The sequence below is a fragment of the Hyperolius riggenbachi genome, chromosome 1, assembly GCF_040937935.1.
Source record: "Hyperolius riggenbachi isolate aHypRig1 chromosome 1, aHypRig1.pri, whole genome shotgun sequence".
Lineage (NCBI taxonomy): Eukaryota > Metazoa > Chordata > Amphibia > Anura > Hyperoliidae > Hyperolius > Hyperolius riggenbachi.
This window is the reverse complement of record NC_090646.1, coordinates 316943911-316966034: the sequence shown is the minus strand read 5'-3', so window position 1 is coordinate 316966034 and position 22124 is coordinate 316943911. Positions and strand designations below refer to the sequence as shown.

The window sequence follows — 22124 nt, the reverse complement described above, 5'->3', positions numbered from 1 at the left end:
AGGTCTTATTATCAGAGGAATGTTCCAAAGTTTCAGAAAGCTTAGAACCAAAAAGCAGCTCTCCTTCACAAGGGATGCCACAGAGCTTAGACTTGGAAGATGTGTCCCCCTGCCAAGTTTTTACCCATATGCCTCTCCTAGCCGTATTAACCAGGGCCGTAGTTCTTGCTTTTAAACGTACTGAATCATCAGCAGCATCTGAAAGATAATTTGAAGCATGAAACCGCTTAGGAAAGGAATTTAATATTTCTTCCCTGGGCACTCCCGAAGCAATCCGATTCTGAACTTCTGATAGCCAGAGTCTCAGAGACCTTGCCACTGCCGTAGAAGCTACTGCCGGCTTGAAATTTAGAGAGTATGATTTCCAGGCCCTTCTTAAGATATTGTCCATCTTTTTATCTATTGGGTGTTTAAGGTTTCCAAAGTCTTCAAATTGCAAATCCGACTTCCTGGAAACTTTAGAAATTGCTGGATCCAGCTTAGACAAGACACCCCAAGCTTTTTGGTCTTCATCCTTAAAAGGGTATCTCTTGGACAAGGACTTGGGCCAAAAGGCTCTTTTCTCAGGGAAGTCCCAGTCCTTTTTAATCATCCCCTTTAAACTGTCATGAACAGGAATAAATGCAGATAAAAAGACAAAAACCGAGAGCCCGATATGGTGTAGTACGTTATGAACATGGAATATATGAGAGGTAAGTATTATACTTACAAACATGGGTTACCGCTCAGGCAACCACTGTAAAGGCAGGTGGGGAGATTAGGCCTGTCCCCACTCAGGATTAAGATGTCGCTCTCTGTGATAGAAGAAAAGGAGGGTGTATCACCCTTCCACCAAGGGTGGAAAACTGTATATATCGATGTACAGAGGCGCCAACAGGATAAAAATGCAAAATCGCAATAAAAAGTTTAAAATATTTAGGTGGTGGACCAGCCAACCTAAAGCAGACTCGATGCCGTTGATTGAATCAAACAATTTATTCATATACTCCAAGATACACTGCAATGCGTTTCACGGGCAAGATCCCGCTTCCTCAGGCATTAAACAACAGGAGTATCACACTACAAATGACAAAGATAAACATAAAAACCTTATCAGGACGCTGTGTATGTATATTTGTATTTTTGTAAATATGGGAAATTAATAACATAATAATATGTGAGGGGATGTGGTATGCAATTCATTGCTCAGTGTGTGGGTGGTATAGGTTATGGTAACTGTGAATGGTTGGTATCATTGTAAAAAGTCCGAGAGACTGCTGAATCAGGGATGGAGTAGGACAGGGGGGGATGGGGTGGATAGAGGGGAACGTGTTGGGAATAATCTCTCATTGGTAAACATGGCTGTGGACTGTTAGAGAGGCAAGGGATGTGTGTGGTATAATTTCATTGCATTAATGTAAATGTCACTTACCAGATATATGATCTGGACCTATAGCTGGTAAGTGACATTTACATTAATGCGATCTGTCTAAATCCTCTACCCCCCTACATATGTATACTTATCTGCTTCTGACCGCACAACCCCAAAAAAACCCCTCTGTACTTTCTTTCCCCCACTCCACCTTTCCATCCTTAGCTGAAATTATACCACACACATCCCTTGCCTCTCTAACAGTCCACAGCCATGTTTACCAATGAGAGATTATTCCCAACACGTTCCTCTCTATCCACCCCATCCCCCCCTGTCCTACTCCATCCCTGATTCAGCAGTCTCTCGGACTTTTTACAATGATACCAATCATTCACAGTTACCATAACATATACCACCCACACACTGAGCAATGAATTGCATACCACATCCCCCCACATATTATTATGTTATTAATTTCCCATATTTACAAAAATACAAATATACATACACAGCGTCCTGATAAGGTTTTTGTGTTTATCTTTGTCATTTGTAGTATGATACTCCTGTTTAATGCCTGAGGAAGCGGGATCTTGCCCGTAAAACGCGTTGCAGTGTATCTTGGAGTATATGAATAAATTGTTTGATTCAATCAACGGCATCGAGTATGCTTTAGGTTGGCTGGTCCACCACCACCACCTAAATATTTTAAACTTTTTATTGCAATTTTGCATTTTTATCCTGTTGGCGCCTCTGTACATCGATATATAGGAATAAATGCAGATTCTGTATCAGACAAACTTTCATACAATTGGTCAAGAGGAGTTAAAGTCTTATGATCTGTCTTAATTCTCATAGCAGAATGCATGGCCTGCAACAAATCCTTCATTAAGTGGAAAAAGCTATTTTTTGTGATTTGTCTTCTTTAGGACCAGCCTCTGAAGGAGGAATTTTCTCTAATGGATGAAATCTCTACTTCACCTTCAGACAAATCAGATTCCTCAGATTCACCATCAATCCTCTTACGTTTTGATACTATAGGCTGATCAGAAGGTACTACATCAACAGTATTTAAACCCAAAGGTCCTGCGTCTCCTTCGCCTGAGGATAACACAGGACTGGTAGAAACAGCAGAGTCTTTGATAGCTTTAATAGCAGATGACATCTCAGATTGCATCTTATCCATAAGATCTTTAAATATAGGAGATTCATCTCTGACCACCTTCTCAGTACAAATTTGACATAATTGTTTTGTGGAGGATGAAGAAATCTGAGCAAGACAAATAGCAAGACAAATAGCACAACTCTTATGATCAGACTTCTGAGTAGATTTAGTGCTAGACTGCCCAGAAGACTTGTAAGACTTAGCAGATTTATCCATTTTTATCACGTCCTTTACCAGGCTTAGGCTGTAGAAAGAAAAAAACAGCCATAAGCCTCATCACTCCACAAAGCAAGATATGAAACCATCACAAACAAGATTATTACATACCCCAGAAGGATTTGATCCTGTCTCCGTATTACCCTGGGAGGAAGGACCTGCAGCAGCCTCCATGGTCAGCGTTCAACTAGAACTGACCATGTTGAAGTTTCTTAAAACGGTTTCCGAAAGTGTACCACCCCTTTTCGCCACACCCCCTCCCTCCCCTCCAGCATACCGGCATATGCAAACAATGTCAGCCGACACTTACCAACTAATGAACAGCGAGGAGGGAAAAAAAAGCAGTCGGGCTGCCCCGAAACACGAGCCTCCATGCTCGCTAGAAAAACGCCAACCCTACTTCCTGTATGGTGACATCATCCGGCTCGATCACCTGATCAGGAGGAACGGGCGGGGCTACACTTCCGGTTTGCGCGGAACCAGTGCGCCTATAAAAACCTGGGGAGGAAACCTTTGCTGGCTGCACATCCTCACGCTGATCCAGTCTGGCCAGCGTGGGAACGAGGCTACAGACACCGCAGCTCCTGCAATCTCGCATGGTTGCTCTCCCTCATCATCCTAGCGTCCCGCTGGACAGGAAACAACTGAAGAGGTATGAATGTACTGAGGTTATATACCCTGCCTGCCTGCCTACTGATTATGCTAATCTTTTAACTAGCTTCCTGTCCAGTTAAATTTGGAGGGAGACAACTCTCTGGGTTGCTGTCCTGAGGACGTTCTGGGAACAAGTACAACGTTCTGGAATAGCCATCTCAGTCCTCAGACATGAATATAATTGAAAATATGTGGTGTGAGTTAAAGAGAGCTGTCCACGCTCGGAAGCCATCAAACCTGAATGAACTAAAGAGGTTTTGTAAAGAGTAATGGTCCAAAGTAACTTCAACCAGAATCCAGACTCTCATTGGAACCTACAGGAAGCGTTTAGAACAGTGGTTCCCAACCTGGGGGCGATCGCCCCCCGGTGGGCAATTTAGGTTCTAAGGGGGGCGATAAATTTGTGGGGGGTGATCAGTATGAAAAGGCAGAAAAAATAAACTAACTCTTCTGTAGAGTAGAATCTTAAGTGTCGCAGTGTCACTCGTTTTTAAGAAAATTATGGGCAAAAAATATGACCTGTATAAAATATGCAAGTGTGCATGATAGAGTTGCGTAATTCCTCAGGGCTCGTTGGTCACGCGCCGCTAAGGGAATTGGCGCAAAGTAGTTGAGTCACCGGCTATTTTTAGCTGGCAAGGTCACAGCGCTACCCCCTCCACTGGCACCACCACCTGGCATACACATCTAGTCTTCGTGTCAATCACAACACTCACTGGTTGAATCCCTTCTAATCTCATTTCCATCCACTTATTTAGTGGAAAAAGGATTCAGCTCTGTCGTCCAGCTCCTCACAAAACAAAGGAACAAATTGGATGTTTGCACCAAAGGAGACTTGCGCCTTCACCTGACCAACATACAGCCGGATATTCAGGCTTTGACTGCAGTCCACCAAGCGCAAGGGAGCCATTAAAAAGGTAAATAAATTAAATTGAAATTATAAACATTTTGTAAAATTGGTTCAGGGTATTCTACGACACAACTTTTTTATTCTCATTCTACAATCTACGATTAAGTTTAGGTATTTGTACACAGCTAAGAAAAAGTCTTTCTTAAAGTAATCTTTCCGTGGTTGTTGTACACGGGTTAGCACCGGGAGTAGCTAAAAGAAAAAATACTTTGAACTGTACCATTTACAGATATGTGGGGGTGTAATTTATTTCGGGGTCAAAAGGACAATACTTAAATTTCATCAAAATCATAAAAGCAGTTTTTTGAGAGAACAGATTTTTTTTTTAAATTGAGCTCAAACCTATGAGATGAGACTGATGAGAGGAAGAATTCTGGATACGTCTACATTGGTTAATTATTTGTTGTATATAGTAATAAATCATTTAACAGAATAATTCAGTCTATTATTTTTACAACAACACGTTTCTTACATTTAAATAAGGGTATACCGTACTAAGAGAAGGGGGGCGACAGGGGCGAGTCGTCTCCCCCTAAGGGGCGATACCTCATAAAAGGTTGGGAACCACTGGTTTAGAGTCTGTAATTTCTGCAAAAGGAGGATCTATTAAATATTCATTTCATTTCTTTTTTGTGGTGCCCAAATGTATGCACCTGCTTATTTTCTTTAAAGAGTAACTGTTGGCCCCCAAAGTGAAATTTAAATCTCTACAGCAATGTTTTATTTAGTATTAAAGTGATCCAAAAAGCCAACGCAGAACTTAAAAATCAATATAATTTTGTTACTATGTAGCCTTTTGCCCAAGCTAAGGACGCAAAGCCGCATATCAGATACTGATGAGCATGCAGAGCATGCCCGACCCCCCTCTCCTCCCCAGGACCAGGTGCCGATCTATTCGCACCACAAACAGCTGACCGCTCTGACAGGGAGAGAGAGCGGCAGCACTTCCAGCGCAGCCACGCAGAGCAGCCGCTGCCGAGTCACATGTGAGACATGCGAGAGAGATGCACGGTGGCGGCTGCTCTGCCGTGGCTGCGCTGGAAGTGCTGCCGCTCTCTCTCCCTGTCAGAGCGATCAGCTGTTTGTGGTGCGAATAGATCGGCACCTGGTCCTGGGGAGGAGAGGGGGGTCGGGCAGACATAGGCATGCTCTGCATGCTCATCAGTATCTGATATGCGGCTTTGCGTCCTTAGCTTGGGCAAAAGGCTACATAGTAACAAAATTATATTGATTTTTAAGTTCTGCATTGGCTTTTTGGATCACTTTAATACTAAATAAAACATTGCTGTAGAGATTTAAATTTCACTTTGGAGGCTAACAGTTACTCTTTAAACAATTATTGCACACTTTCTGTAAATCCTATAAACTTAATTTCACTTCTCAAATATCACTGTGTGTGTCTCCTATATGATACATTTTTTGTCGTAACAACAAACCATTTATACAGGAAAATCATGACGATTAACAAGGTTGCCCAAACTTTCGCACCCCACTGCATCTTACTGCACTCCAGTATGCCTCCATACAGCACCCACCACACTCCACATATTATTGCACCGACCTACAGACTACATACGGTAGCTTTTTAGTGATTACATCCCATTACCCTCCTTACATTACAGCCCACACATTACTACAACCATTATATAACTACATAACCATTCTATACTACTATGATTATTACTCCCTGCAGTATAGGGCACCCCTCTGACCTGATCCATGTGATTGCACTCTTAACAACACCTCCCTCTCCCCTTAACCAATGACACCCCTGCCCCTGCTCACCCTATTGGCAGCCACAATCTGGATGATGAGCTGGATGGCCACCTTCAAGTAGTAGCGCCCGTCCCCCGACCACCAGCACTTCTTCCTGCTGTTCACCGGCCTCTGTGCAACCCAGGATGCTGTAGGTGAAGTTAACAGTCAAGCGGGGCTTCTACTGAAATACAGTGACCCGTGTCCCAGCCCGCTGGTCCTGGAGACTGGATTGGCTTGCAGCCCAGGGGAGCACTGGCCAGGCTGATCTACGGACGGTGCGGGAGAAAAACTGTAGGGGGCCAGAGGATGTGCTCCATAGTTCCTGCTGCGCTGCCCGCCCATAGCCAGTCAGACCTCCAGATCAGCGGCAGCCCGCAGGGGTGAGGGGAGAGATGTGCAGTAACGCGCCATAGACTTCAAATACAGAAAGTAATAAGTGATCCACTTCCTGTATTTGATGTCTATGGAGCGTTACCGCACATCGCTCCTCTCTCTCATATCCCTGCAGGCTGCCACTTATCTGGAGGTCTGACTGACTCTACGGGCGGGCAGCGCAGCAGGGACTAGGGACAGCTATGCAGAGGGAGATCCGCTCTGTGCAAGCAGAAGGCAGCACATAGCACATGGAAAAGCGGAAGAACTGTGTAAATGCGGGCTAATTAGTACTAGGGAGAACACGGTTTTGGATTTACTATTACTGTTGCTTAAGAGTAATCTTGTGGCTAGGTGGGATATGGGAAATCAAAATTTTCTATGTGTACCCATTTTTGAGGCTTTTCAGTTTTCACCAATCTTTAGAAATCTCTAATAAGCAGGCATAATAGTATGATCTCAGGCATGGGAACCCTACTCCACCTTGTTGTTTAAGGATAGTCATGTTAGTGTAGGATATTCTATGTATTCTCTTTCTTCAAACATAGTTAGATACCACTTTTTGAATCTGTGAGAAGAATTTGTTTGGCAATGGGATATGTATTGTTCTAAATAAATAAAGTATTTTTGGAAGGACCTTCATTTGAAAAGCAGCTATTTTGCCGAACCAATATTTTTAGATTTTAAACAATGTACAGGTAGTCCCCGGTTAACGAAAGAGATAGGGACTCTAGGCTCGTTCTTAACCTGAAGCTGTTCTTAAGTCAAAACACTGTGCCATCTCTGTCCCCTTAGCATTTTATGTGCCCCCCTTTGCCTCCAGTGTCCCCCTCTGTGCCCGTTTGTCCCCTCTGTGCCTCCGTTTGTACTTCCTGCTGTGCCCCCTCTGTGCAGCCTCCTCTTTGCCCCCCCCCCCCCCCCCTGGACTCACCTCCTTACAAGTTCAAAGTGGTCCGTCCTCCTTTCTCCGCATTGAGCTCCCTCTAGCCGTGTACAGCACCGCTTCCTGAATGTCATGTGACATACAGGAACCTGTATGTCATGTGACATACAGCTTCCTGTATGTCACATGACATTCAGGAAGCGGTACTGTACACGGCTAGAGGGAGCTGGATGCGGAAAGAGGACGACAGACAGCATTGGGACTCGGTTTGGAGGTGAGTCCAATGCTGCTGCTGCACGCGCCGGCACTTGGGGGAAGTTTGAAGCCGCTTCTTCAAACTTCCCCCATGCGGAAATGACGTCATTGCGAGGGGATCGGGCTGTTCTGATTGGCGGGTCGTTCGTAAGTCGGGCATTCGTAACTCGAGGACTACCTGTATGTTGGAAATTTTTGGAGACGTCCTGTGGGCAAAGAAAGAAAATCCTGTAGCAAATCATTTTATATTAGGTGATTTAGTCTAAAATGGAAACTAAAGTTGATCCCCTCTCTTGGTGATTGGAAAAAGTTGATTAACCTCGTTCTTTCAATCTATAAGTTAACCCATAAATCTCATAATCAGTCCAAGAAATTTGATAAAGCAGAGTTCATGGTTAGATGCTTCTGATGTAACTATAGCAAATCTAAATATTAACATATCTTTCTCAGACTTACAGCTGTAAAAGTACTGTTGGTGTTTATTCTTCCTCAATACCCTATAACCTTGCTCAGTATATGCATTACTATTACTAGAATAGTTAAATTCTCTGTATAGTTCAGCCTATGATTAACTCTGTATCACACTACTGTGAGTATACATTTGCTTGGATTGTTTTTTTTTCTGTTTTGTTTTTGTCATGTCTATTTGTAATTTTGTCTCTCCACCATTGATTTCTTGCCTTGACTACTGCAATGCCCTTATGTCTGGTCTTCCAGTGACCAGAATTGCCCCGCTGCAGTCCGCCATGAATGCGGCAGCCAGAATTATCCACTCCTCCCATCGCTCCATCACAGCGGCTCCCCTTTGTGAATTCCTCCACTGGCTTCTTATACAGTCCAGAATCAGATTCAAGATACTGTGTCGGGCCTACAAATCTGTCCACAAAAACTGCCCAACCTACACTTCCGATCCTACTCAGATGTACACACCTAACTGCTCACTCCGCTCCAGTAATGAGCTTTGCCTGACCGCCCCCCGCATCACCCAGCCCCATGCACCCCTTCAGGACTTCTCAAGAGCTGTTTCAACACTATGGAACTCCCTTACCTCCCACCATTGCTGTGGCAATGCTAGGTTTGTCATGTTTAGTGCCACTGCCATGTGAACCACAAATACTACCGGGTATGCTATTCAGTGCACTTAGTGAATAAAGGCGATTCTGATTCTGCAATTGAAATCAACAATGGAAGAGGAACCAGCAATGAGTAAAATATATTAAAACCAGGTTAAAAGGTAGGCAGTGGTGGACTTACCTTTATGAAGTCAGACTTGATAAGTCTAGTATCTAAAACAGCTAGCCTGTTCCTTTAAGCGTTTGGGAATAATCAATCAGTAATGCATAGCTACACTGCACGTTCTCAATAGTGCGCTGTGCAACAGTGCGCTATGATATCACACTTCTGCATGCATTTTAGCAAAAAAATTTGACCAGCAGTGCAACGCAGATGGCATGCGTGCAAACACATGCATTGTTTTCTGAACACAAGGCCGATTGCTATTGTGAACAAGGGATAACTGAAGCATTTTGCATTTTTCAAATTTAGTACTTTGGAGTGCTCATGATTACCACATTTGACAGTTTGGGAGAGGGACCCTTAAGGATGCAGTTAATATCACTTGGCAGCCTCTGGGCTTGCCGATATAAAACAAGAACACCCATAAGGGTGTGAAATAGCCTGTTGCATCCATCAATTTAGCTGTAAAAAAAAAAACACTTGACCATACCCACAATTTAGCCCCACTTACAATTAAAGAGACTCTGAAGCGAGAATAATTCTCGCTTCAGAGCTCATAGTTAGCAGGTAAAACGCCGCTATCCCGCGGCTAAACGGGGGTCCCTTCACCCCCAACTCTATGCGGAAGAGATTCCGCTCTGCACGGAGGGGGATTTGGGGGTGAAGGGACCCCCGTTAAACCGCGGGATAGCGGCGTTTTAGCAGAGGCACACATGCCCCTGCTATCTATGAGGTCTGAAGCGAGATTTATTCTCGCTTCAGACTCTCTTTAAATTCCCAATTTTCAGGGCCTTTTGTCCGGAGATGATTAGAAATTAGGTTGGCAAACCTTTTAAAGAGACTCTGAAGCGAGTCTAAATTCTCTTTATTAACTTATATCCATTTGAGTAACCATAATCACTGCTAAACTGTCGCCATCCCGCGGCAAAACGAGGGCTTTATACCCTCCAAATCCCCTCTGCAAAATCCACGACTTTCTTGGTCTTGGATTTTGCTGCTCATGGAGGCAGAGCTATGAAATGCAGCTCTGCCTCCATGTGCGGCAATCTCCTGGCGGATCTCCGCTTCTCCCCGCCCCTCTCCGTGAAGGAAGACAGAGGGGCGGGGAGAGGCGGCGATCAGCAGGGATTGATGCGCCAAGAGGCAGAGCTATAGCCATAAGCTCTGCCTCAAGCAGGAAGACACTATATCCTTTTATAAACCTATAGCACACAGTATCCCCCCTACAAACCCAGGAAGCTCACTTGATTAAAAAGGCTTCTTTCCCCGCCAATAGAAATTCTATGGTTTTCCCTAACATAGGTACACATATGGTATCCTAATAATAATTCTTCCATGTAATCTCAATAGGCAGTACATATGTGCATATTTCTGTGTAATTTTTATATGTCTATGGTAATCAGTTGTTTTAACATACATATGTGTGCATGTGTATATATATTTTATAGCTACTTTGTCATAACTTTTACAGAGAGGATCTGTGTGCACACACACACACACATATGTATGTATGTATATAGTCTTCAATTATTTTATAATTATTTTTATATTTATTCTTAGTGTCCTTGTTTAATATTATTTTTACAGATCTATACTTCCTTCCACACAAGTGGGGGAGGAGATTGTTAGCTTTTTTAGCATATAAGAGATGGCTATACAGTCGACTTATAGATAATGTTGATTGCAATTGTATCTAATATGTTTATGCCTGTTTCTACTTTGATATGATTTCATGTATATACCATATCTATTGTTCGGTTTCTGAGAGCTGCCAATTTGTATTTTAAGGCACTGCTATTGACCTGATGAAGCGGCTGTGACCGTGAAACGCGTTGTCATCTAGTGCACCATTAAAATTATTCCTTTTTACTTCTGATTGTCTCTATTTCCTAAAGGGACACCTATAAGGTAGGACAGCCTATTTTGTAATAATTGGATACTGCCATATAGAATATTATACTGAACATCCTTACCTGTACCCAGAAAGTTAAAACCCCTCGTCAGTAGGGGAGATTAGGCCGATTATAGTCGACCGATAAATCGTTTTTTTGGAGCAGCGACCACCTAAGGACCCAAAGGCCGAGTGGGGACGGTTCTTATAAAATACATACATTATAAATTATTATTTTGAAATACACACACACAAAACACTTCACCTTGTCTTTTATTTGCCTTGATGCCACAGTGTTCAGCTGTGTTCTGGGTTTATTTTTCTTCTCTGGAGTAAAATCCTGTACAGACAAGCACACAAATTAGTTTTGTAATTAAGAGCACCATTAGACAATTAGAACATAAATACAAATGTTAAAATAAATGAGCCTGTCATAATAGAAAAATGACAGCTTTCATTTTTCCACATAACAAATTGCTAGTTCTTACATAGTATGGTTAAAAATAAAAATAAAAAAAAATGATACAAAAAAAAAAACCTTTCCTACACCCTCACATATACCAGTTGATCCAGAGGGAGGCAAAAAAATAAGCCAATGACAGTCAGATAAAATCTCTGCATTAACACCACTGGGAATCATCTAGTAATAATTGCAGTCATGAAAAACTATAGGTTTTTCCACATATAGTTGCTGAAAAAAAAATCACTTCTGTGTGATCAGGCTATCCAAACACAGAACAAAATAAAAACAGGGAACACCAAGAGCCCCAATAGTGTAATTCGTACTGGACAAGGTGGCAATAAGTTTGTATTGCTAAATACTCACAAGTCAGGGTCACCAGCAGGCAACCACTGTAAAGGCAGGTGGGGAGATTGTCCTGACCCCACTCAGGATTAAGAAGTCGCTCTCTGTAGACAGGAAGAAAGGGTAGCAACCCTCCACCAAGGGTGGACTCAAAATTGTATACAATGAACAGAGGCGCCAAAAGTATAAGATTAGATTAAATGAGCTTAAAAACCAACTTAAATGGCAAAATTGAAGGAGGAAGTGGTGGTCTTACCTCCCTCAAGCAGACACGACAACGACTGCGATTCAGACAGTCAAACACATTTATTAGGAACTCCAAAAAGAAATGCAACGCGTTTCGCAGGTTCAACCCCGCTTCATCAGGCAATATAGGGAGGAGTATCAAACTGAAAATGCCAGAGACCAAAGTATGAATACACTCGTACAATCACAAATGTGTTATTATATAATATTCAAAAATAGTGATTTCAATATAATAAACTGAGTTCAAATGCAAAACTATGGATTAAATATATAAGGTAAGCCCATGATTTAATTAATTTCAGAATAAATGTATCTTGGAAAAACACATATACATAGCCCAACATGGTAATGCATATGGTTCCCTCAATTAACGCAATAAATTGAGTTCAAATGCAAAACTATGGATTTTGTATATTCAGTATGTCACTAATAACACAATTCTCAGAATAAATGTATCTCGGAACAACCCATAGCCAAACATGGCAATGCAGAGAAATTGCAGCAAATGAGTGATTGTTTTAACTGACCTAATACAACATTCATGTGCTGCATATGGATTGAAGTAGTGGGTGATTAATAGTGAATAATAGTGTATTCAGTATCAGGTATTTGTCCTGGATAAGGAGTGACTAAACTAAAGGTAATAAAGGTTTTGCTGGTATCACTCTAAGGATGTGTAAAGCATAATTCTACAAACTAGGAGTCAAGATTCCAAAAGATGTAGCAAAGTGACTTACCAATCTGCACAAGGATTCAAATTAAGCGCCTCTGTAATGAAAGAGCAAGCCATAGCAGCTGAAATAGGTGTTGGGTGAGTATGGGCCAATCAGGGACTGCCATGTGGACAGTGTGGACAGGCCAGTGATGTAACTAGTGATGTAATGCTGGGCGGGGAAGGGAAAAGAAAGGAAAAAAAAAAAAAAAAAAAAGGGAATTGTGTTTGAAAAATTCTTAACTGAGGAATGGTAACCTCAGTGGTAAGCATGACTAGATCTGGTAATATAATACTAAGGTCGGGGCTTCATTGCCTAATGTAGAAATGGACACAACAACAACAACATTTGCATAGATCATCCAATAAATATCCAATAAAAATTATATATAAGATAAAAAATAAAAAGATATAAAATTAATTGATACATATATAAAAATGAATAGTTACTTAAATTAGGAAAGAATACCTAAAAAGAAGATAAAAATGGGAGGGGGGTGGGAAAAAGGAAGGGGATTTTAGGGGGGAAGGGGGGGGGGAACAAGAAGGGGGAGGAGAGGGGGGGGTTTGGGAAATAAGGGAGTTGTTGACTGTCAACAGCTGTTTGGACTGACGATTTAGTATAAAGCCAATTATATGAACAAATTATATACAGTGCATATCATAAAACATATAAAAATTATAAAAATGTAAATATAAAATATAGAAAGAATTAAGAGAGAGGACTAGTTAAAAAGTCTTAACGGAATGTGGATAGTAATAATTAATAGATTTTTTCTAAAACTTCGTTGAGACCCTCAGGAACTAGCGTCCTGAGGGTTTGGATCCAGTACATCTCCAATTTTTTCAGTTTGTCATAGGCCGCTGGTTCTGTTGCATTAATTTCATCTATTAGGGTGATGGTGAAGGTGCTGGGGTCCCCGTGGTGAATCTGGTGGAAGTGACGTGAAACACTGTGCAGGGGGAATTTGTTAAGAATATTTCTTTTGTGTTGGCCTATTCTGCTACGTGCCTCCTGTGTGGTTCTGCCTACGTACTGGAGACGGCAGGCACAAGAGATCAGATAAATGATGAATTTGGATTGGCAAGATATGCGTCTTTTTATACTATATTGGATACCAGTGGTATTGGACATGAAAGTGGAGGTGTTCAGTACAAATGTACATGCTGCGCAACGGGTCTGGCTGCAGGACCATGAGCCTGGCATCGGTGGATTGGAAACAGGTGTATGGTTAGTTTTATTGCAACGTAGTTTGCTGGGAGCTAAAAGGTTACGAAGGTTTGGGGCTCGTCTATATGTGATGAGGGGACGTGTGGGTAATATTGGTTTAAGGTATGGATCCTGGAGGAGAATTTCCCAGCGTTTTTGTAATATAGATTTTATGCCTTGATGTTCTTTGCAATATCTGGTTATAAATCTAGGTGGGGGGTTATTGGGGACATCGGTGCTGGGTATGTTCTGGGTGGTGGGGGGCGGTATTTTGGCTTTGTGTCTGGCATCGCAAATAAGTTTTTTAGGATATTTTCTATCTGAAAATTTCTTAGTTAGGATGTCGGATTGTATATTGTAATCGTGTGGGTCGGTGCAATTCCTGAAGATACGTTGAAACTGATTGTAGGGAGTATTCTGGGTCCAGGGGCGATGGTGAAAGCTGTTAAAATGTATGAAATTATTGGCATCTACGGTTTTAAAAAAGGTTTTTGTTTTGATTTTGTCATGTTCTATAAAGATGGTTAAGTCGAGAAAATCGATGGAGGTGGGGTGATGTTGGGAAGTGAAATGGAGGCCGGCTTTATTGCTGTTGAGGAAAGTGATGAAGGAGGGGATAAGTGTGGTGTCGCCCTTCCAAATGAAAAACAGGTCATCAATATATCGTTTATAGAGTATAATGTTATCTTTAAACGGATGGTCATTCTGGAATAGTTGTAATTCTATGTAACCCATTGTAAGATTTTTTTTTTCTTTCTTTTCCCTTCCCCGCCCAGCATTACATCACTAGTTACATCACTGGCCTGTCCACACTGTCCACATGGCAGTCCCTGATTGGCCCATACTCACCCAACACCTATTTCAGCTGCTATGGCTTGCTCTTTCATTACAGAGGCGCTTAATTTGAATCCTTGTGCAGATTGGTAAGTCACTTTGCTACATCTTTTGGAATCTTGACTCCTAGTTTGTATAATTATGCTTTACACATCCTTAGAGTGATACCAGCAAAACCTTTATTACCTTTAGTTTAGTCCCTCCTTATCCAGGACAAATACCTGATACTGAATACACTATTATTCACTATTAATCACCCACTACTTCAATCCATATGCAGCACATGGATGTTGTATTAGGTCAGTTAAAACAATCACTCATTTGCTGCAATTTCTCTGCATTGCCATGTTTGGCTCTGGGTTGTTCCGAGATACATTTATTCTGAGAATTGTGTTATTAGTGACATACTGAATATACAAAATCCATAGTTTTGCATTTGAACTCAATTTATTGAGTTAATTGAGGGAACCATATGCATTACCATGTTGGGCTATGTATATGTGTTTTTCCAAGATACATTTATTCTGAAATTAATTAAATCATGGGCTTACCTTATATATTTAATCCATAGTTTTGCATTTGAACTCAGTTTATTATATTGAAATCACTATTTTTGAATATTATATAATAACACATTTGTGATTGTACGAGTGTATTCATACTTTGGTCTCTGGCATTTTCAGTTTGATACTCCTCCCTATATTGCCTGATGAAGCTGGGTTGAACCTGCGAAACGCGTTGCATTTCTTTTTGGAGTTCCTAATAAATGTGTTTGACTGTCTGAATCACAGTCGTTGTCGTGTCTGCTTGAGGGAGGTAAGACCACCACTTCCTCCTTCAATTTTGCCATTTAAGTTGGTTTTTAAGCTCATTTAATCTAATCTTATACTTTTGGCGCCTCTGTTCATTGTATACAGAACAAAATGTCCATTTAAATTGTTTTGTTGTGATAAGTAGTAATACAGTTATAGGCGAATGAATGGAAGAAGCGCTATTGCTCTGGTGTTTAAGGGGAAAAAACCTTGGAGGTGAGGTGGTTAAGAAGGCAGCCAGTCCAGACTCTGTCTGCAAAATGTTTGAAATTCTGTCAATGGTCCCTACCTGTTTTACTGATAATGACTTATCTGAAATTCATCACACATTCCCTGCTGGAATCTCTGCAATTTGCCTATAGGTCTATATAGGTCCAAAGACAATCCTGTAAACGTGTGTGCATTATTTATCCTCAGGAATCTATTCCAGAATATTATTTGTGTATTTCAGCTCTGCATTCAATACCATACCATACCATCACTGCTACATCGCAAGCTCTCCTAACTACACATACCTGAATCCATCTGCAAATGGATAACCAATTTCTCGAACAACAGGAAACAGGTTATACTCTTAAAACACACCTCTGGCTCTTTTACAGTCGGCATCGGAGCACCCCCGGGCTGTGTGCTCTCCCAGCTACTTTATTCACTGCAAACAAGGACTAAATCTCCACAGATCCTTCTGTAAAGTTTCTGAAGTTTGCAGGTGACATAACAGTAGTTGGTCTCAACCATGGGGATGAGTCTGCATATAGGTAATTAGTGAGACAGATTTTCTCCTGGTGCAGTAGCAACACATACATTTGAAAAAAAGTTGTAAGCTAATTTAGGCACAACGTTAAATAACGATATTACTAGCAATATTGGTAAATAATTTAAGCGCAACGTTGAATAACAAAATCGATAACAAGAAACGGTAAATAATGATTTAATAGCGATATTACATTATCGGACCATTTTCCGATAATGTTGAACTTAACTTTAACCTAACAGCTCCCCTACTATCACACAGAACCCTCCCCCTCGAGGTGCCTAACCCTAAGACCCCTCTGGTTGTGCCTAACCCTCAGACTCCCCTGGTGGTGCCTGACACTAAGACCCCCCCCCCCCGGTGGTGCCTAACCCTTAGACCCCCTCCCCCCTGATAGTGCCTAACCCTTAGACCCCCCCTGATGGTGCATATTCCTGAGACCCGCAAGCACTGGGACTGTCAACAGACTCTAAAACATGCCTTTCCTAAATAGTACTATAGTACCTAAAATATAACTTTTATTGGTCAATTTAAACAATATAAAACGGGCTATACACATCACCACCACCAAAACAAGTGAGGGGATGGCTATCAAATGGACATATTCAAAAGGACTGTATCACGCCTAGCCACTAAAAAGTGCGCTCTAGCGTTGTCGTATATATTTTAATGGGGATGCCAGTCGACACAGGCGCTCATCCAAATATCAAGAAAGCGCAACAGAGAATATACCACCTACAACAGCTAAAAAAATCTGTTCTACCACAAAAGTTAATGGTGCAGTTCTACACTGTGATCATCGAATACATCATGACATCTTCTATGACTGTCTGGCTGTTACGCTCGGTGGTATATTCTCCACAGTCAGCACATAACATAACCGACATGAAGGAGACACACACACGCAAGCACAAGGAACCAGGATATCCCCAGTGTAGTGGAGGAGAGGACTGACTCCCGTAGGAGATGGTGTGCACAGAGCAGGCGTAGAGCCTAGCAACCTCAAACAATACTTAAGATACAATGGATACGATATTCCTAGCGTATTATAATTACAGCTATCAATGAAACTGCACACGACTGACTAACATATGTATATATCGGCGATGAACCGATATATAACATAAGCAAGGAACACTAACTAGGAACTGGAGCAATACAAGGAAAAGGACTAGGAAGGATTCGCTACTTCTACGCAGAAGTGTGCGCAATCCACGCAAGGTAACTTTAACAAGACTAGGAGGGATTCGCTACTTCTGCGCAGAAGTGAGCGCAATCCACACAAGGTAACAGGAACATTACTGAGCTAACTAAGCACGGGTGATCACGATACGCGCAACCTACCGAAACGTGCTGGAAGCTGACTGACTGAACACAGGATATAAACAGTTCGTGTACGTATACATCAGTGACACTGATGTATTAACGTAACACGAATACAAGGAAAATAACAAACGTGCTAGTATGCGTATACATCGGTGATGAACCAATATATGATGCAAAACAAGCAAAGTAACAAATACAGATAAACAGGAGCAGGACTGGAAGGACTCACAGACTCCTACGCAGGAGATCAGTGCAGTCCACAAGAATTAACACTAGAACTAGGAACACGATCTGGGGCCAAAGTGACAGCAAGACAGGCTGGTGCTGCTGAGACTATGATAGCCCATGGAGCACTGCAGGAAGCAGTCCTTTATACTGAGGTCATCCAATGGGAGCAGACATGCAGATTCCCACACAGGTGAATGATAATCAATCACAGGCTGACAGCAGGAAAGGGCAGACAAAGCTATGCAGCCTGCAAGAAAGGAATTGCAGCCTCACTGCAACAGACAATGTTTGCTTTTACAAGAACATCCCAAATTGCCATGGACTGCAGAGAGATTGCAGTAGGAATCAACACTAAGTGTGTTTGCAAGCAAAACTATGCGAGCAAAAACATGTAAAGAAGTCAAAAACTGCTTGGCTACAGTACAACTGTAGCCAGCAGTACATGCTGCAGAAGTGATCATAACACTGGTTCAGCTCTTGCTCAGTTCCAGGAAAATCATTCCGCTGATCATACGAACAGCAGAAAAAAAGTATTGGCTATAGTTTACCTTCCCTGCAGGATCTTTACGCTAGTAGGTGCAGAAAGAGTGACCAAGATTTCCTCCGACTCCTCTCACCCTGCTCACTCTGTCTTCCAGCTTATGCCTTTGGGGTGTGAGATGCCAGTCACTTCAGGCAGTGAGATACCAGTCAGTTGCAATTAAAATTTCCAAGCACAGGAACTGCTTTCTACCTTGGTAGCCATGCTTAATGCAAAACCACGCTAGAAATGCTAGGACTTGGAAGCATTAAAGCAAAGAACTGAAAATAAACGCTTGTCATCCCGTTTACTTCCTGTCAGGATCTGGTGGCCATGTGAGGACTGGTAGTATTCTCCCCTTCAATCAGCTCCTATGCCCCAATCTCCACCGCATTCTTCACCTTATGTGGCGAATCCCCGCTTGAACAGAAGGTGACCGAGTAGCACCTACCCGACTTCGGTTACACCCAGGCCTTGTGTGCACAAAGTATAGGAACTGAGGGGAAGAGGGCAATTATACCACCAGAACTGAACAACCACCAAATCTGTAAGTGTTCAAGATAGTTCTATGTATCGCAGCAGGAAGTTTATGCAATGTCAAACACAGTCCAGGGTCATCCACGGCAGATCAGAGAAGACGAAGACCAATTCAGGCGGCAATAGAACATCCAGTAAACAGTCCAAAGGTCATACACAGAGATCCGAGAAGCAAGGCACAAAGAGATAAGGCAAGCCAAGGTCAAGGCAATTCCGAGTCGGTCCAATGCAGCAATCCAAATCATATTCCAGGAACAAGCAAAGGTCACAACTGGTATCCACAAGATAATACAGCACCCAGCAACTTCCCAAGGCAAGTAATGCTATAACAGGCGGGGAAGTGCTTACATGCAAAACTCAACCTAATTAGGTTACCTAATTTTCCATTTTTTTTTACACTAAATTGTCCATTTACAGAGATATTTCTCCCACCCAGCATGGGTATGTGTAAAAAAGACACCCCAAAACACATTATATTATATATTATTATAAAGCCCTAAAGGTGCTCATTGGACTTTGGCCAACTTTGCGCAGCTAGCCTGCAAAAAAGTGTCACATATGTGGTATTGCCGTTCTCAGGAGTAGTAGTATAACGTGTTTTAAGGGTGTCTTTCCACACATACCCATGCTGGGTGGGAGAAATAGCTCTGTAAATAGCAATTTTGTGTAAAAAAAAAATAAAAAAAAAATTGTCATTTACAGAGATATTTCTCACACACAGCATTGGTTATGTGTGAAAATACACCCCAAAACACATTATACTACTTCTCCTGAGTACGGCGATACCACGCGTGACACTTTTTTGCAGCCTAGCTGTGCAAAGGGGCTCACAGTCCAATGAGTACCTTTTGGATTTCACAGGTCAATTTTACTAATTGGTTTTCCAGACTACTCCTCACGGTTTAGGGCCCCTAAAATGCCAGGGAAGTATAGGAACCCTACAAGTGACCCCATTTTGGAAAGAAGACACCCCAAGGTATTCCGTGAGGGGTATGATGAGCTCATAGAAGATTACATTTTTTTGTCACAAGTTAGTGGAAATTGATTTTTTTAGATTTTTCTCATCAAGTGTCATTTTCCACTGAGCACGCATACATTTTCTTGTAGTAATCATTTTCCACTAACGTCTGACAAAAAATAAAATCTATGAACTCACCATGCCCCTCATGGAATACCCTTGAGTGTCTTCTTTCCACAATGGGGTCACTTGTGGGGTTCCTACACTGCCCTGGCATTTTAGGGGCCCTAAACTGTGAGTAGAGGTCTGAAAAGCAAATGAGTAAAAATTACCTGTCAAATCCTAAAAGGTACTCATTGGACTTTGGGCCCCTTTGCACAGCTAGGCTGCAAAAAAGTGTCACACGTGTGGTATCGGCGTACTCAGGAAAAGTACTATAATGTGTTTTGGGGTGTATTTTCACACATGTGAGAAATATCTCTGTAAATGACAATTTTTTCGATTTTTTTTTACACAAAATTGCCATTTACAGAGATATTTCTCCCACCCAGCATGGGTATGTGTGGAAAGACACCCCAAAACACGTTATACTACTACTCCTGAGAACGGCAATACCACATGTGACACTTTTTTTGCACGCTAACTGCGCAAAGTTGGTCAAAGTCCAATGAGCACCTTTAGGGCTTTACAGGGGTGCGCACAATTTATGCCAGGACAGTAACAACACCACAGAAATTACCCCATTTGGAAAGAAGAGACCCCAAGGTATTCCACGAGGAGCATAGTGAGTTCATACAAAATTCTATTTTTTGTCACAAGTTAGCGGAAAATTACACTTTGTGAGAAAAAAAAAAATCAATTTCTGCTAACTTGTGACAAAAAATAAAATCTATGGACTCACCATGCCCCTCAGCAAATACCTTGCGGTGTCTTCTTTCCAAAATGGGGTAATTTGTGCGGTCTGTCCTGGCATTTTAGCGTCTCCGCAATCATTACATGTATTAGGAGTTTCTGCTATACCCCTTATATTGGGCAGATGCACTTTTTTTTTTTTTCAATAAAAGGAAAAATGAACGGCAAAGATTCTCGCATCCGCATTGATCAATGTGGATGAAAAAATATCTGCCGAAATATGTGAAAAAAAAGGGGCATGGCGTTTGCCAGTGCATAGGAGCACCGCCCACAGAATGTTCCAAACCCACTCTGCTCCTATGCCCTGGCAAACCCGATTAAGCCATGCACACCGATCGATGTGGATGAAAAAAACGTTGCCAATTTTGATACAAAGTGCTTGCCAAAGCATATGAACTCCAACACTGCCCCTCAGCTCATATGCCTAGGCATATACTTACTGCAAAGGAAAAATCTCGTCCTGCAGCACTGCATGCACTGACTTGTGTGTAACCTAAAAGAAGCGCAATGCTTCTGTCAGGAAGCACCATCAGTGATGCAACTGGTTGGTCGATCAGTCGTTCGCTCGGTCCATCTGGAAGGGTAAAGGATGGAGAGAGAGAGAGAGAGAGAGAGAGAGAGAGAGAGAGAGAGAGAGAGAGAGAGAGAGAGAGAGAGAGAGAGAGAGAGAGAGAGAGAGAGAGAGAGAGAGAGAGAGAGAGAGAGAGAGAGAGAGAGAACAAAAACAAGAAAGCAACAATGCAAAAAATTCATTAACATTAACTTTGATAAACTTTATTGAACCTTTTTAACCAAACAAACTTTTTTGCTTACCTGTTTTTTTAGTTTTGTTTTTTTACTTACCTTCCAAGGACAAACTTCCCCATGGGACAGTGTGCAAAGCGCAAATTGCACAGAGATGTGGCAAAGTACACTAAGTCCCAAGTGAAAGGAGAGGTCTCTCGAAAGCTGATGTCTGTTTTCACACTGCATATTGGCGTATCCGGTGGGTCGGGCCCGCCACACCGCATCTGCAAAAACAGACCTTCAGGGAATACTGCGTTAGTGCATTGTATTCCCTGTCTGGCATTCGGCCAAGTAATCTTTGCGTTGCCATCCGGCCGGTCGCAAATCGCCACAGGAGCCGTGCAGTAGCGTAGGTATGCACTAGCATTAAAGGGACTCCGAGCAGTGCAGAAACTATGGAAAGATGCACATCATTTTAAAGCTCTCTTTCTCCTCTTTCCAATGATATATAAACCGCCACCCTACGCCATTTAGTTTTCGCTATTTTCGCGATTGAAATTGCAGCGGCCGCGATTTCGATTGCGAAAATAGAGAAAACTAAAAGGCGTAGGGCAACGATTTAGGTATCGCCAGAAAGAGGAGAAAGAGAGCTTTAAAATGATATCCATCTTTCCATAGTTATATTGTATTACACAGGGCGACTTTTTGTCAAAGTCAGCAGCTGCATTCAGCAGAATGGAGCTGCTGACACTGGGGAAAGTGTCGTCCTGTGTAATACAATATAACTATGGCTTGATGGATATCATTTTAAAGCTCTCTTTCTCCTCTTTCTGATGACACCTAAATCGTTGCCCTA

General features: G+C 42.0%; 1 protein-coding gene across 1 annotated transcript in view; it reads right to left on the bottom strand.

Moving 5' to 3' along the window:
- Positions 1 to 22124, bottom strand: part of LOC137514739 (hepatoma-derived growth factor-related protein 2-like) — a 659630-nt gene that overhangs the window by 623102 nt on the left and 14404 nt on the right. Inside the window, exon 3 of the mRNA XM_068234235.1 lies at positions 10954 to 11028. Coding sequence (XP_068090336.1) covers positions 10954 to 11028 — 75 coding nt within the window. The remainder of the gene's footprint in view (positions 1 to 10953; positions 11029 to 22124) is intronic.